We start from the raw sequence: 15,235 nt of genomic DNA on the forward strand, positions 1-15,235 counted from the left end.
CCCAAATGAAATTCCAGGGGCACCTTGTGTACATGCAGTACAGTGAATTAAGGAAGGAAATAATTAGTCACAACTGCAGAGACTGGCTAAACACAAAGTGAAAGAATGCATGCGGCCCATTTCCTGCAGAGTACAGGGAGCCCTGGTGGCAGAATACACAAAAATACCACAGAAATGCAAAATATAAACATGATTTCTCCAAATGAATAAGAAAGGGACAAATCTCAACTTTAAATTACAAAAGTGACTTTATTTATTTCCTCTTCCTATGTACTACATAGCCAGATAACATTAAGACATTTTATCATGAATTTGCATGATGACAAATCAACTTTCAAGCATTTTTCTTGATGGTCTTAGAGGTTTTGCCAGCATTTGACACAATCTGAACACACAGAGACAGTGAGGGAATACAAGAGGCAGAGGGAAAACTGAGTGAGCACATAAGGCATTAGATTTAATTAAAAATATTTCATTAAAGAGGCAGAATCAGGTGGGAGGGGGAATGGTATTTAGCAGAAAACATATTTATACCACATTAAAAACCATGAATAAGAACTGTTATTTAATATGGCCCAGAAATTAAGTTCCAAGTTACATAACCCTTTTCAAAAGGTCTTTGATTAAAAAAAATTCCTTGGGGTGAGAGGAGACCCTCTCCCTTCTTCCCAAAATGAACTTTTAAGGATGTTACTTGTATCAGTAAATGGCTTGGGAAAATGTGATATGAGTGGATCCTGTTTGGAAGGCTAGTATAACACTGTATTAGAAGCATGTCATTGAGGCCTAACTCTGAAAAATCAGTGGCAGTTCTGGTCGACTGTCCAAAATTTCTTACCTTGTGTCTAAATAGGCAAGGAAAGGTGAGAAAACCTTGCAGACCTTTGAGGCATCCTCCTCGTGAAGAACTGTGCCGTTTGCTAAGTTGGGGTTAGCATGGAACCCTACCCTGAGTTGCTGAGATCCTACACAAATGTGAACTGTTTGAGTAACATAATCACTGTATTAATAAGAGAATGTGAAGCGAATCTTCTTTTAGTCTCTAAACACAAACTGAAATTATACTGAAATTTATCTGTTCACTACTGGGTACTGCTGACAGTTTTCCTAAAGATGTACCATGAAATGTTCACTTTAAGTAAATATGTCACTACTATTGATCAGGTATTTAGTATGAAATCAGAGAGTAAAATAAACTACTTAAAATTAACTTTTTTTTATAGAATTAGGAAAATGAGCAAACTTCCCTTGGGGGAGATGGCAACGAGAGATGTAAAGATTTTGTCTTCTTTCTTAGTGTCAGAGATTGCATTGCAAGAACTTGAGCTTCTCTTATTCCGAGTAACCCAAAGAAGATGCCAGGTTGCGTAGGCCCCTCTCTACAAAGATGGCTTGAGAACCAGGTAAGAAGCCACCTCTAAATGAACAAAACACCCACGGCAAGCATCTTTCCCACGCCTTTGAAAAAGCAGGATGCCATGCAAATTGTTAGAACCCATTACAATAGCTATATGAGGAATGTGTGGCAGGAAAAATGGTGGGTGAACAATAAAAAAAATTTACAATTGTAACTAACAGGTTTCACTGGATGAAGAACCTTTATATTAAAATTATTGTTAAAAACAAAACAAAATAAAAACACGTAACTACTTTTCGGAGGTGTGGTCTTCTTTCGCAAGTTCCACTGGGATATACGTATATGCTCTGTTTCAACCAGACCATCAGCCAGACCGTTCTACACTTACCCATTAAGACCAAATAGCGTGCCCGTTAAGGGCTTCAAGCAGCCATAGGAGTTATGAGTACACGGGTAAGTTAAAGCGACATGAGCAGTTTCCCATGAATCCTATAGGGGTGGAGAAATAGAGCTAGCTGTTCTTTTTTAGCGATTGCACTTGTAAAATACAAAAAAAGATTAGGTAAACACCCCTTTTATAAGAAGTTTATCTGTTAAAGAACTTCAGAAAAGTCAGCAGTTCAGTTACCTGAGTTTCCCATTTAAAGGCTAAGTAGTAATTGAATGTTTTTTACTTAAGAATATGAACAAAAATCTATAATATTAAAAAGGGCCAGAGTCAGAAAATTTTGACTCTGAGATAAAGTTTGAGAATTTTGAGGTTTATAAAATCTAATAGAAATGTCTATGAATTTTCCCTTTTAATTAAAACATAAAGTCATAGAACTATATAGATTTATTGGATGTTATTTAAAACATAGGTCAAGGGTTAGCCTGCACAATCATTAAGAAAGCAAATCAAATTCTTTTGAAATTTTGAATTGTTGTAAGTGATAATTATTAGCAACTTCAGTTATGAACACATTTGAGATTATGAATTAACACCAGATAAAGACTTCAGCATAGATATGATTTTTAACCTGAATAGATCCCCTTTGAAGGGTGATATAGAAAATAACCATAAATTTTATACATAAGAATAGTGCATCCTGTGTTTTTTAACGGTAGTTATCTAAGTCTACTCTCAGCTGGGTATTTCTGTCGTGCTCAGTGATGGGCAGTCTCCCACATTTTTTGTTTCTTTGTTTAAAACAGATGAGGCCATGTTCCTAAATACAGGACAATGTTCATCATCAGGATCCTAACAATATTCTGGAATTGAATGTTTTATCCTATGAGAAATATAACCATGTTATTATTTTAAACATACTGTTTCAATTAGAGTTTGAAATAAATCAATTATATAAAATCACCAATCTAACACTTTAACGTAGAGCAGAAATAGTGAAGCACTTTGGTCTATATGATTAGATTATTAAGTGAAAAGCATCTCTTTCCCAAGTTCTTCCCCCACGATGTACTATATCTAACATTATGAACACAGGTGCGGTACGTGTACCTGCTGAGGAGCTCCTACAGTTGCATTTCATGTGACTTGGATTAGCGCTGAGTGGTCACCAGGATCAAGGAGCAAATTTTAAAGGCGGCATTTTGAAACTCCAAATCATCTTCCTACTCTCTCTCACTGTTATGTCACAAAACTGTCTTGCGGAAGACTAGGCTTGGAAAACAGTCAATGTGATTCGGTAAAGAACACAAAATTCCATGATCAGTAGTGCTGCTCTCGGATGGAAGGCATGGATTGTGTTTTCATTTTCTTGTTCCACACAGCTCAACGGTTATTGAAAAATTCTGCCTGAGACTCATACCATGCTGGATTTTTAAGAACAAAGATACATAAAAGCTCTACTGACCATTGGAAAAAATGATTGCTAAGTGACAGCTACTTAGCAATTTGTTCACATTTCAAAAATAGAAGTAACAGAACCATTCTATGAGATACTTATTTTAAGCCAAAGAGAGCAGAAAGCGTTCCTGTGCTTGCATCACTAGCATTCACAGCAAGGGCAGACTTGAGGAAAACTGATTAAATATGTATATATGGATTGTTCTGTGCAACAGGCAGAATTGGAATAGATTCCACGCTGCCCAGAGGAACCACTGGGCCAGACTGGCGTGCACTGGGTCTTTCACAGAGGGCTTTAGTAGTGATTTTTTTCCCATCTGATTTATCTACATATAAAGATATCAAAGATTATTAAATTACTCAAAAACCAGGCTTCTATTCTATGATATTTAAATTTAATTACCTATTTTAATGAAAATAAATCTAACTTCTCTATGGTTGTTCACCAGTACTACATAGCTACATTGAGATTAAAAGGGGGGGGCTCTGTATTTAGTTTTAAAATATTTTTAAATGTTACTAAAAATGAAAATCAATTAAATCATAAAAAAACCATTTCACACATGCCAACTATGGAAGATTATTGTCTTCACTCACTTAAAAAATCCTCATCTAAGGATAACTTTGACTGACAGGTATTTGAAATAAGGTAACTTAGGGTTCCCTTGGAGATGGGGGGAAATTTTAAAATAATAATCTGTGACAATGCACTTATGTGAGTTTAAACTCCAGAAAAGAATGTCCAGTATACAATGGAGGGCATGGCCAATGGAGAAGGCAGCTGGTATTAAAATAACAAGCACAGATTCCTTGTGTACAAACAATGACAACACAAGGAACTGTACAGATGTAAACAAGCTAAGAATGACCTTGGCAAAACAGCTTCATCTATTTAAAAAAATACTAAAAAGAATGCAACTTAAAATTCTCTCCCCTTCACAAGAATGAACTGAAAACAACAACAAAAACAGATCTGTTTTTGTCAGTAGAAAACAATAGTAGGTACATTAGGTTCCAAGACAAATAAAACTTTAAAATATTAATACTGAAAAAATACAATTAAATTTTTATTAAAAAATACATACTCCTTACTCAATCTTTGTGTACATTTTGTTTCGTGTAAAAAGAAAAAAAAACATAAAATAGGAAGAGCATTAAGACTACCTAATTATGTATACTGTATTTGGTAGAAGCATGTATCAGTCAAACTTTAAAACAAAAATAAGTTATTCTGTTTTCATTTGCTCCCGGACATCAGAAGGCAGAGTTTCAAACAGAGCATCTTCCACCACTAAGCCAGCCCTCTTCAGAGCTCGACAGTCGCCCAGTTCGGGAGGGAGGATTTCAAAGTGATTGCCTTTAACATCTAAGTAGGAAAGAAACTGTAAATTTCCAATTTTTGGTGAAAGTACTGATAGGCTGTTTTTCCCAATCTTCAGAGTTTTAAGTTTCTTGCAGAAGTAGAGTTCGTCTGGAAGTATCTCCACTTTGTTACAAGTGATGGAAAAATACTGTAAACTTTGTAGAACTCCGATTTCGGGTGGGATAAAACGAATGTCATTGTAGGATAAGTCCAAGTATCGGATTTTGTTGCACAGGAAGAGGTGGGAAGGCAGCACCTCTATTTTGTTGTGACTGAAGGACAGACGCTCTAGGCTGGTGAGCTTCTTTATGTGCTCTGGGATGTAGGTGATGCTGTTATGCCACAGTTTTAGCACTGTCAACTTCCTCAAGTGCTGGAAGCTAACGATTTCCTCTATAGACTTCAGATTATTTTCCTTGAGGTCCAATTCCTGGAGGCTAAGCAAGCTGAACACAGCGTGAGGAATGCGCTCCAGGTCACAGTGGACCAACTCCAGCTCCGTCAGGTTGGTCATCTTCTTTAAGTTGTTGAGCATCACCAGCTTGGTGCCGTCGTTGTGGATGCACATCTTCTGAAGGTGGCTGGAAACGTCCACCACTGCCTGAGGGATTTTGGAAACGTTGCTTTTGATAGAGAGAATTTTAAGGCTTTTGAGATCCCGTAGAGACTCAAGGGTGACATTTTTGGAAATATCGTGACTCAGAGAGCCAACCAGGTAGAGCTCTTCCAGGTTCCGAAGTCCATACATCCAGAGGGGCAGCTCTCTCATATCGTCAAATTTGACGCTCAAGACCTTGAGGTTTTCCTTCAGGAAAGAGAGTGCTGCGCTGTGGATTTTGACTGAGCACTGGTGTAGAGAGAGCTCTTGGAGATTGTCTAGCTGCGCAATAGTGGCTGGTATCATTACATTCTTAATGATCTCAAGCTTTAGAGACTGCAACTCTGTAATTTCAAAAACAGTGTCTGGAAGGCCAGAGAGCATGATGAGAGGCAACTCTAGCCGGTTGTGGGCATTCGTCTGGAGCTTCTGTCTCAGTTTATCGGGAGTCCACTCGTTATTTAAGTTTAGCTGCTTTAATTTGTTTTCACTCACTTCAGAGAGGAACACTGCAAATCTCTTGGAATACAGAGGGTCATACTGATCTATCATATGAAGCATAAAAGCAAAGTCATTTTTCACATCTGGAATATCATCGATACCGGTCTCCTGCCGGACATACTCAAAAGAGTATTCCCTCAGAGAGCGGTAGAACAGCCAGTATAAGGTATAAAGGCATGTCAGTCCATAGATACTTACAAAGCACAGGTAGCAGAAGGAAAGTTTTGAGAACAAGTGTGCCATGGTATGATTGCAAGAGAAGTTCTTATATCCAGTCATGTCCTGAATGTCAACATTACAGTCCACTGTAAACTGGACCTTGGAAACCAGGGCACTATTGTATGCAATGATGATTAGGAATTTTATAACCTTAAGCACAGTCTGGCGAACATACATAGCATATAGTATATCACCTTCTTCTACATGCAGCCTGAACTTCTTCACCTTCTCAAATAAGGCCTTCGCTTGCTCCCCTTCCTTCTTATCCAGAGCCCCTGCAGTAGTTTTGTCCACCACGAACTTCTCAGGGATTGACTTTAAGGACTGAGAGTTGACCAGGTTGCCTTCCGGACCAGACTGGGTGGTGTTGGACCTGCTCAGGTTGTTCTTCCTGTTGTCCTTCTCTTCCGAGTCCTCTCCGGACACTTCCGACAAAGCCCGTGTGGTCCAGGGGGAGTCAAAACACTTTCCCAGGATGGAGATAAAATGTTCTATTTTGGAGCTGGAGCCAGGGAATTTGAACCAAAAGTTGCTGCAGAGCATGAAGACCAGGGTATGGATGAGGACAAGGTAAGGGAAGTACTTGGCATACCAGTGGAGGGCTCGCTCATAGCACATCTGGTTGATAAAGCTGTACTGCTGGAGGTCCAGATCTGTCTTCAGTCCTTTCATCTCCACAGTGATGGGGTTCGTTGAAGACGGCTTAGGCGGGGGCAATGGGGTCGTTGCGGCCACTGCCTGAGAGACATTTGAAACGGAAGAGTGGTTCTGAGATGGCTGAACTCTTTTCGGAAGGCAAATTATCTTGTCTTGCATGACCTGAAACACAGAAATAATATTTTTAAATTATATTATTCAAAGAGCTTTCATAATGTCATTAGTGCAAAGAAAGCAGCAATAACATCCAATAAGTGTCTATTTCCTTTGTCTGGAGAACACAATGTTCAATGCCAGCACGAGGCTGTATTCCCAACCCACATGATGAAAAAAGAAAACATATGACTTTGTCAGTCATATCTGAGCTATGACATAAAGCACAGCATATTTGTTAAGACATAAAACAATTCACAACAAAAGAAATCTTTTAAAGAAGCCATGCATTTTTTTTTTAATTTGCATTTTTTTCCTTTCACTGAGGCCTGGGAAGTCCATCCCATTATCAGACTCAATCTTGAACTGGATGGCTCCCAAGATTATATCAGCTGGTGTATGAGAAATGAAAGGATTGAAAGGAGGAAATGTGGAAGAAATTCTTGTCTTTATCGTTTCCCCTTTTCTTTCTTCCCATATCCTGAACTATATGCATAGATGAATGTGAATGGTTTTAGTATCACGGGAATCTCCTAAGCTTTTATAAAAACCATTTCTTCAGAGAAAGTATTCAATAGTAAAACAATTATGTTTGAACTTGCTGGCTATTCACACAAAATATTACATTGAGAACTTCTATTGCTATACCAGTACTTTAATTGGTTGAAAAGAATATTAAGCCAGCTGTAAGAATGCCCAGCAATCTAATACGATTGCAATCTGAGTAAGAGAGAATGTATCCTTTGTGAAGATTAGGTAGTATGCAGCAGAATACACCTTGAGTCCATTTGAAGGGATCATCCCCAGAAGAAATACATGTAAGTGGAACTTTATTAGTAATAAGCAAACAGCTCAGAAGAGGAATAATCAAGGAATTGAAAGCAGTGACATGTGGAATTAATAATTCAGGGAAAGTCTATTCAAAACTTAAAATATCAAATGGCTTAGAAATTCATAGTGTTTAGTAATTCTGCAGAGGCAAAATGTTTAGTGATTTTGTAACAGCAAAGCCCTTTATACTGGTTAACGAAGTAGAAACTGAATCCACTGCAAAGCGGACTGCTATGGCCACAAGCTGGTGACATGGGAGATACAGCCCACCACAGAGCCGTACAAGGTTTGGCAATGGAGTGGAGCGTCCAACACTTAGTGGAGTGCCTGGTGCATAGGAGACACCAGTGCACATTTGCTGAGAAAGTAGATACATTTAGAACTGACACGGTACTTCCAGTTCAGAGTTGCCATAGGTCTGGGTATGCACCATACCTCTCCCAGAGATGAAGATAAGAGTGGTGATTATAGTAATAACAGCAATAAACTGTTGTATTTAATATGCAACTGGCCTTATTCTGAAAATGTCATGGGTATTATTTTAATTGTCACCTCACCCCGATGAGGCAGGCCCTCTTACTCCTACTTCACGAACGAGGAGAACAAAACACAGAAAGGCCAAGTCACGTGCTAACATCATCCAGCCCAGGATGCCTGGATCCAAAGTCCAAACTCTTATTTTATTTTACTGAGTTTCTAGGATTAAACAAAAAAGTTCCCAGTCTGACTTTATTGTAAACTACAAATTACCTTTTAGGAATTATTCCTGTTTTAGGGGAAAAACTTAGTTCTTCTCATAGGCAAATGCACATAACAATTTAAAAAAAGAAATTGAGGGAGGGGGGCAAGTTTTACCACAAGATTTATAAAAACTCTGTCCTGGAATATAAAGCAGGGGGCTAATACTTAGATATATCAAAAGAAGACAGAGAAGAGTAAAAAAATGTGACTGCAGCCCTGACTGACATGGCTGAGTGTGTTGGACATCATCCCACAAACCAAGAGATTACCAGTTTGATCCCCAGTCAGGGCACATTCCTGGGTTGTGGGCCAGGTCCCTGGTTGGGGGCATGCAAGAGGCAACAGATTGATATTTCCCTCACACATTGATGTTTCTCTTTCCTCTCTCTCTCCTTCTCCCTTCCCCATTCTCTAAAAATAAATAAATACTGTCAATCTGTATGTCAAATATTACAAAAGCTTAATTTATTTCCCTTTAAGATAAATATAAATAAAATGTTTAATTTTTATCTCATATCTCAGTTATCTTGGGGTCAAGCAGGCTACCATGGAAATCCCAGGAACAAAAAACAGTCGGAGAAAGCCTAAACAAATGTCAGATTATCTTGAAGGAAAATAAAAGTGAAACAAGAAGGAAATTTGGTGATTGCGTTATGTTCTGGAAGTTTTCCTATTTGTGGTTTCATTAAATGTTTCTACAATCTGTGAAGTGGGCAGAAGGTGGGAGCATGACCAGTAGGGAAAGAGGAGTGTTTCCCTGAGCACCTTCTCCAAGAGTGACACCGTCGAGTTAATATGACGTTGTCAGTGGTGTGATGACAATACAGAAGAATCGGTGTGAAAGCAAGATCAGTGAGAAACTAAAAGGCAGGCTCCTTCTTAAGGTGCCAAATCCCTGACGAGCAGCCAGGCAGACCCATTCCTGTTCCCGTGCCCAGCCCTTCCCCAGGCTTGCTTCTAATGATGGAGGATGACAGGTCTCTGCACCGTGGGTGGTAGGCTTCGGGTTATGCACTGCACCAGGGTGCCCAGCTAACAGGCAAGTCCAGGCTGAAATCCTGCTCTGATCACCTCATGTGGCTGTGTGACCTTGGGGTCATGGTCACACAGTGGGGACACTTTTTAATACTCTGTACAAAGGTACCTGATCAGTGCCTTCTGCTATGCTAGGGATGCAGGTCATATTCTCCCCATTCCACAGAAGAAACTGACCAAGGATCAGAGAACTTAGGTAATATACCTACCTAAGTTCATAATATACTTACCTAAGATCACATAGCTAGAAAATGAGAAAGCAGGAATTTAAACCTGTCTCTTCTACAGCCTACTGTCCTTCCATCACCCTGCACAGTCCCCTCACCTCTCCAAGCTTCTGCTAGGGTGCCTCGAAAGTGAGCGGCCCAGCGTAGTTCCTCTCAGTCTCTGACATCATATTTCTCTCTCAATCTTCACAAAGATATAATTTTTAAGATGTGCCTACTATAAATCCCAGGAAGGTTTTAAGGAAAGGATGATAAACCTTACCAATCCCAGGAATGGAAGGTAAAAATCTATAATCTAAACTGTTTCCATGGAAGCAGAAATAGACCTACCAGGGGTATGCCAGAACTCGGGGTGGGCAGTAGACTGGAATTTGACCCAATGTCCCCTACATCCTAAGGAGCAACTGACATCTAGGTGACAGAAGTATATAAAATGCTCTGTTAGTCTTTATAATTAAAGGCCCTGGAGGAAGAAAGATATACAAGTAAATTTGATCCACGATTGTGATATCTAGGTACTATTTCTGGGAAATAAACCTAAGGGCTGCAGGTATTACAGAAATAAGTTCACTAAAATTAGGATTTATTAATTCTCATTTTGCAAATTATGTTGAGATAACACAACAACTGTGAAAGGGTAAAGCCAGAGCCACTTGCTATTGTGGCACCATTTGCTGAGCAGGCCTGTGACCCTGTTAAACATGACTCCGGTTTTACTCTTCTGAGCTTGTCCCCAGGACTGGAAATTACTGGAAAGCAAGAACAAAACTAGCCACTCCCTGCAGCCACAGGTACAAGATAACATTGGAACTGCAGCCTCGTGTTACAGCGCCCCCAACAGTCCAGGGGCCACACAACAGCAACCCCCTTTTGATAAGAATTATCTTCTCAAAATTTGTATTTTACTTATTTTTTTAAAAGATTTTTTTATTTATTTATAGAAAGAAGGGGAGAGAGAAAGAGAGAAACATCACTGTGTGGTTGCCTCTCGTGTGCCCCCGCCCCCCACCATGGTGACCCGGCCAGCAACCCTGACACGTGTCCTGACTGGGAATCGAATCAGTGACCCTTTAGTTTGTTTGCAGGCCAGCACTCAATCCACTGAGCCACTCCAGCCATGGCCAAAATTTGTATTTTAGAAGACAGCCTAGACAAGAGTTCTTGAAGACCAGGTATTTTTACATTTTAAAAATGTAGGGAAAGAGAGCACGCTTCTCCTACAAAGACTTTAGTTTCATCAGGTGAAAGGGAGGAAAAGAGGCTTGAGTTTAAAATGCCACTTCTTCTCTACATTGAAACACAGGCCCAATTTTTTCCTGGGATTTAGCAGCTCCCAGGTGTCCAAGAGGAGAATATACAGTGTTTTACAGTCTGGGGTGTGTGTGTGTGTGTGTGTCTGTGTCTGTGTGTGTGTGTGTGTGTGTGATTTTCTCTCTCTTTGCACTCTTGTTTTTACTTAACCTGGGCACAGTGGAGCCAACCCTAATTCCAAACAGAGCTGAATGCAGGACTTGGGTTAGGCAGGTAAGGAATAAACAGAGTTACCCCATGCTGAGTAATAGTGATTAAAAGGGCAGGCCTTAAGGGATTAGAGTGTCGCTCAGCTGGAACACAAAGACGGCAATTACTCTGTAGCAAGAGGGACACAAGTGGTGGTGGATTGAGGCAGACTGAATGAAGAGGCATGGTTAGGAGAAAGAAGCTTGAAGTCCCCACAGAAGGTTGAAATCTTGTCTCCTCCTCTGGAAAGCTAAACCTAAGGATCAAGACTGCGACAGTAAAGGTCTAGTTGGAGGACACTGTTCTAGTTAAGAGATCTGGTCATGGGCTAGGCTTCCTGGTCACCCAGTTTGTGTTGAGGCCAGGCTGTGTTGCAATAGAAAATCAGGGCTTGGGCTTGAGGTCACTGAGTCCCAGAGACTTCAAGTTCATAAGTAGACAACCCAATGGGGAGTCCTTGGGTGGGGTCAACTGAGTATTGGCCATGGTGAGAACTACAACAAAGAAAAGGAAAGGCTATCTCAGGGACAAGAACAACTGAGGGGTGGGGGGGGGGGGGAGGTTTGAGGAGGGTATCCTCAACTCAAACAACCTAGAGATCTGCGGCCAGAGCTGAGTGTCCTCAAGTCTAAGGGCAGATCGGATGCAAGGTCCTGCCTCAGAGCCAGGCGTCCCTGGGCCCTGAGAGCAGACTGGACCAGCAGGGAGATGGCTGGAGGTGCCCCTCCCAGCTAAAACCCCAGGAAAGTGATAGACCCGGGACCAGGGTTTCCGACAAGGAGGTGAGGGGGTAAACTATCACCTTCAATAGGGTGTTTTCATCCCTAGATTCAGGGAGACTTACTGATCGCTGGCTGTGAAGACGGGAGAGGAGAAGACCGTCTGCAGAGTCCAGAGAGAGAGAAGTAGTTTAGAATCCTCCCTCCGAACCTCGCAGAGTCAGGGGTAGGGGGTTAGCCTGGGTTGAACTTCCCCTGCCTGCTGCTCCCCTAGTCACAAGTCTCAGGAGGCTGGAGAGAGGAAGACATAGAGAATGTCCCTGTATGGGCCACCAAATTGTTAGGGTGGTTGGTGACAGAGGCTGTGAAAGAATTCACAAAGAGAAGAAAGTGTAGAAAATAGAATTTTTATTCACTCTCCAAGAAAGGAGAGGGGCATGGTGTGGAGAGATACACCAGCCTGAGGGTGGGTGCTTTGAGCTCTCACTGGATCATAACTGGATTAAAAAGGGTGTGTGTCGGGGGTTGCTGTTGTGTGGCCCCTGGGCTGTTGGGGGCGCTGTAACACGAGGCTGCAGTTCCAATGTTATCTTGTACCTGTGCCTGAAGGGAGTGGCTAGTTCTGTTCTTGCTTTCCAGTAATTTTCAGTCCTGGGGGCAAGCTCTGAAGAGTAAAACCAGAGTCATGTTTAACAGGGTCACAGGCCTGCTCGGCAAATGGTGCCACAATAGCAAGTGGCTCTGGCTTTACCCTTTCAAACTGTTTCTGGGGAAAAAAAGGAACTCAGCTTCCTTAATTCTAAGGTCAATGACATAAACTGACTTTCTTGCATTTGTTTTCTACAGGGAAATGTTTTCAAGAAAGACAGTGTGAAAGTTCAAGCTTCCTTAAAGAAACAACCCATTGAAACCATGCCCTAAAATGTTGCTCAGATCTGGGACAAGAAATCAAATATTTAAAATTATAATTGTAAAATTTATACCAGCAAAGAGATGCATTTCTAAGTGGCATATGTACAAACTTTATCACACACTGCATTGTCTTGCATTGTCTATGCAATATTAAGGCCTTTTAATAGTAATTTTCACTATTTTAAATCTTTAATGTTCATAACTTTGATTGTATATCATTTTCTAAATTCTCACCTAGGGACTTTTTTTCCCATTGCTTTCAGAGATGGTGGGGGGGAGGGAGGGAGAGAGAGAGAGAGAGAGAGAGAGAGAGAGAGAAACATCAATTGGCTGCCTTCTTGTATGTGCCCTGACTGGGGATTGAACACACAATCCTTTGGTCCATGCGATGATGCTCCAACCAACTAAGCCACACTAGCCATGGCTGTATGATATACCTTTGATGGCTGTTATCTGATTCTTTGTCCTTTGTTAAAATAATAGCACCATTACAGTGTAGAAAAATAAGATCTATTTATTTAGGCAGTTTCCAGAAAAGCACTGTAATGAAAAGCAGAACCCACTAAGGTAACAAGTCAAAAAGTATATTTGCATGAATGTGAAACCAGAGGGCTGAGGTTAAAACAAAGAAAACAAAACAAAACCCTTAGCTTCAATACAACTGCCTGAAATAATAAAGACAGCAAGATCTGGGACAGCTTACCTACTATCTACCAGAGAGACAACCGACATGGATGGGGGGGGAGGGGCGGGGAGGCAGAACATGAGCACCGAGGGGTTCTAAGTGCGCCCTCAGCACAAGTCAACCACTTTGGTCTGTTGTTATGTTAGGGTAACAAGAAAGATAAGCCCTTCAAGGTCAAGCACAGGAAAAAGACAACTACATCTGTAATTAGTGTGATAAGTGCTCTAATTCAGGCTTGTGTACCACAATGAACTTCATAATCAACTTATCTAAACCCAGGAAAAAACCCAAAACAAACCACTGCTGTTATTTTTATTGGGATCACATTACATTTATAATTTATAAAGTACTGACATCTTTATGGTGTGAGTTTCCACTTGTTCACATTTATATTTGTGTTTTACTTTTTCAGGACTGTTTTATAACTTTCCTCACATGGATTTTGGACATTTATTGTTAAGTTATGCCTAAATTCTTTTTTTTGGTGCTTTTCTTAAAAAAACACTTTTAACAAAAAAGGTAGAGTCCTCCCTTCACCTTTCCTTATGTCCATGCTGATTCTTAGCAAGCCTTGATGAGTATGTTGTATGCTCTTCCAGGTCTATACCTGTGTATCTACATATATATTATATATATAAGCATAGGACCTTACTATATGGATTGTTCTTGCACCTGGAGCTTTTCAGCTTCATCGCATGCCTTCGAGACCCTAACATGCTGGCATGAAGGGACCTACTTCCCTCTAAGGAGTGCAGAGTCACGGTGTGCGTGTGCTGTCACAGTCCCACGGTGATGTGCATTTAGGCAATTTTTCTATTGAAACCAGTGCCAGTCTCGAAAAATCCTATGCCGTCTGATTCTACACGGCATTCTATAAAACAGAACAAAGAACAGACCAGTAGTTGCCACAGGTTCACTGCAAAGGTTCAGCTCCTGGGAATTCCTTGAGATGTTGAGATTCTTTTGTAGCGTAAAAATTTGTGCATGTTTTAAAACTTAAAACAGTGTGTTCTTGAAGATGGGCAAGCTAAATGCTGTCTAATGCCAATAGTGATCTACCAGCATTTTTTGTTTCATATTGCCCTTTAATTAAAAAAAAAAAACTAATCAACTCATTCTTTTCACAAGTGAATGTAAGCTATTACATTATTTTGCCCACTCATACTTATTTACTCATCTTTAGATTTATTTCTGTATTTTTATTTTTCTAAATACCTTCCCCTTTCTTGCCTTCTGTTGCATTAATAACACTTTCCATATAGAATTTCCCATCCCACCTCAGCTGATTAGGAAGGTAAAAATTGTGTGTCTATAGTGAAGACTGTACTTCTGTAATAGAGGTTATCTATATTTCTTAAAACACACACAATGAAAGTTTTTCAGAGTCCCTATCCCAGTCCAAGCATGCTTTAACTACCCACTGAACTATCCCATTTTGCTGTTCCCAGAGTTTAACTTTCTTTTGAAATGCACATTTTTGGGTAATCTATAGTTGATTGTGATTACTTATACATTTTTTAAATCATGTGCTCACCAGTTTTCTTAGATCTTAGTATTTTTTCCCTGGGTTCATTTTCCTTTCAGTTAAAGTATTCTCTTAATAAGGATTTGTGGATAGAAAACTCATTTACCTGTATGCCTGAACACCTCTATATTGCTTTCAATCTTGAATAACAGTAAGTTACACAATTCTCTGTTGATGCTAATTTCCCTTCAGCACTTTAAAATAGTATTATTCCATTCTCTTCCAGCCTATATTTTGCCAGCGAGAAGCCTGCCATCAGCTTGAGTTTCTTCTTTATTGGACGATGTATTTTTCTTGATGGCCACAGTTTCACTTTAATTTTGTATGTATGTGGATTAATACTACTCGATAGCCATAGCTAAGGAC

The 15,235-nt window shown here is 40.2% G+C and overlaps 1 protein-coding gene across 2 annotated transcripts in view; it reads right to left on the bottom strand.

Moving 5' to 3' along the window:
- Positions 1-229: 229 nt before the first annotated feature.
- LRRC8C (leucine rich repeat containing 8 VRAC subunit C) overlaps positions 230-15,235 on the bottom strand; it is an 85,523-nt gene continuing 70,517 nt past the window's right edge. Inside the window, exons 1-2 of one of the 2 annotated variants that reach the window (XM_045847102.1) lie at positions 11,873-11,930; positions 230-6,703 (exon numbers count right to left, since the gene is read on the bottom strand). In XM_045847102.1, the coding sequence (XP_045703058.1) occupies positions 4,430-6,700 (2,271 nt within the window). In that variant the 5' untranslated portion in view covers positions 6,701-6,703; positions 11,873-11,930 and the 3' untranslated portion in view covers positions 230-4,429. Of the gene's footprint in view, positions 6,704-11,872; positions 11,931-15,235 lie in introns of those variants that run through there. The other variant, XM_045847101.1, reaches the window with a different exon arrangement.

This window comes from Phyllostomus hastatus, unplaced genomic scaffold (assembly GCF_019186645.2).
Source record: "Phyllostomus hastatus isolate PE091 unplaced genomic scaffold, TTU_PhHast_1.1 phas_contig_524, whole genome shotgun sequence".
In the NCBI taxonomy this organism is placed as follows: Eukaryota; Metazoa; Chordata; class Mammalia; order Chiroptera; family Phyllostomidae; genus Phyllostomus; species Phyllostomus hastatus.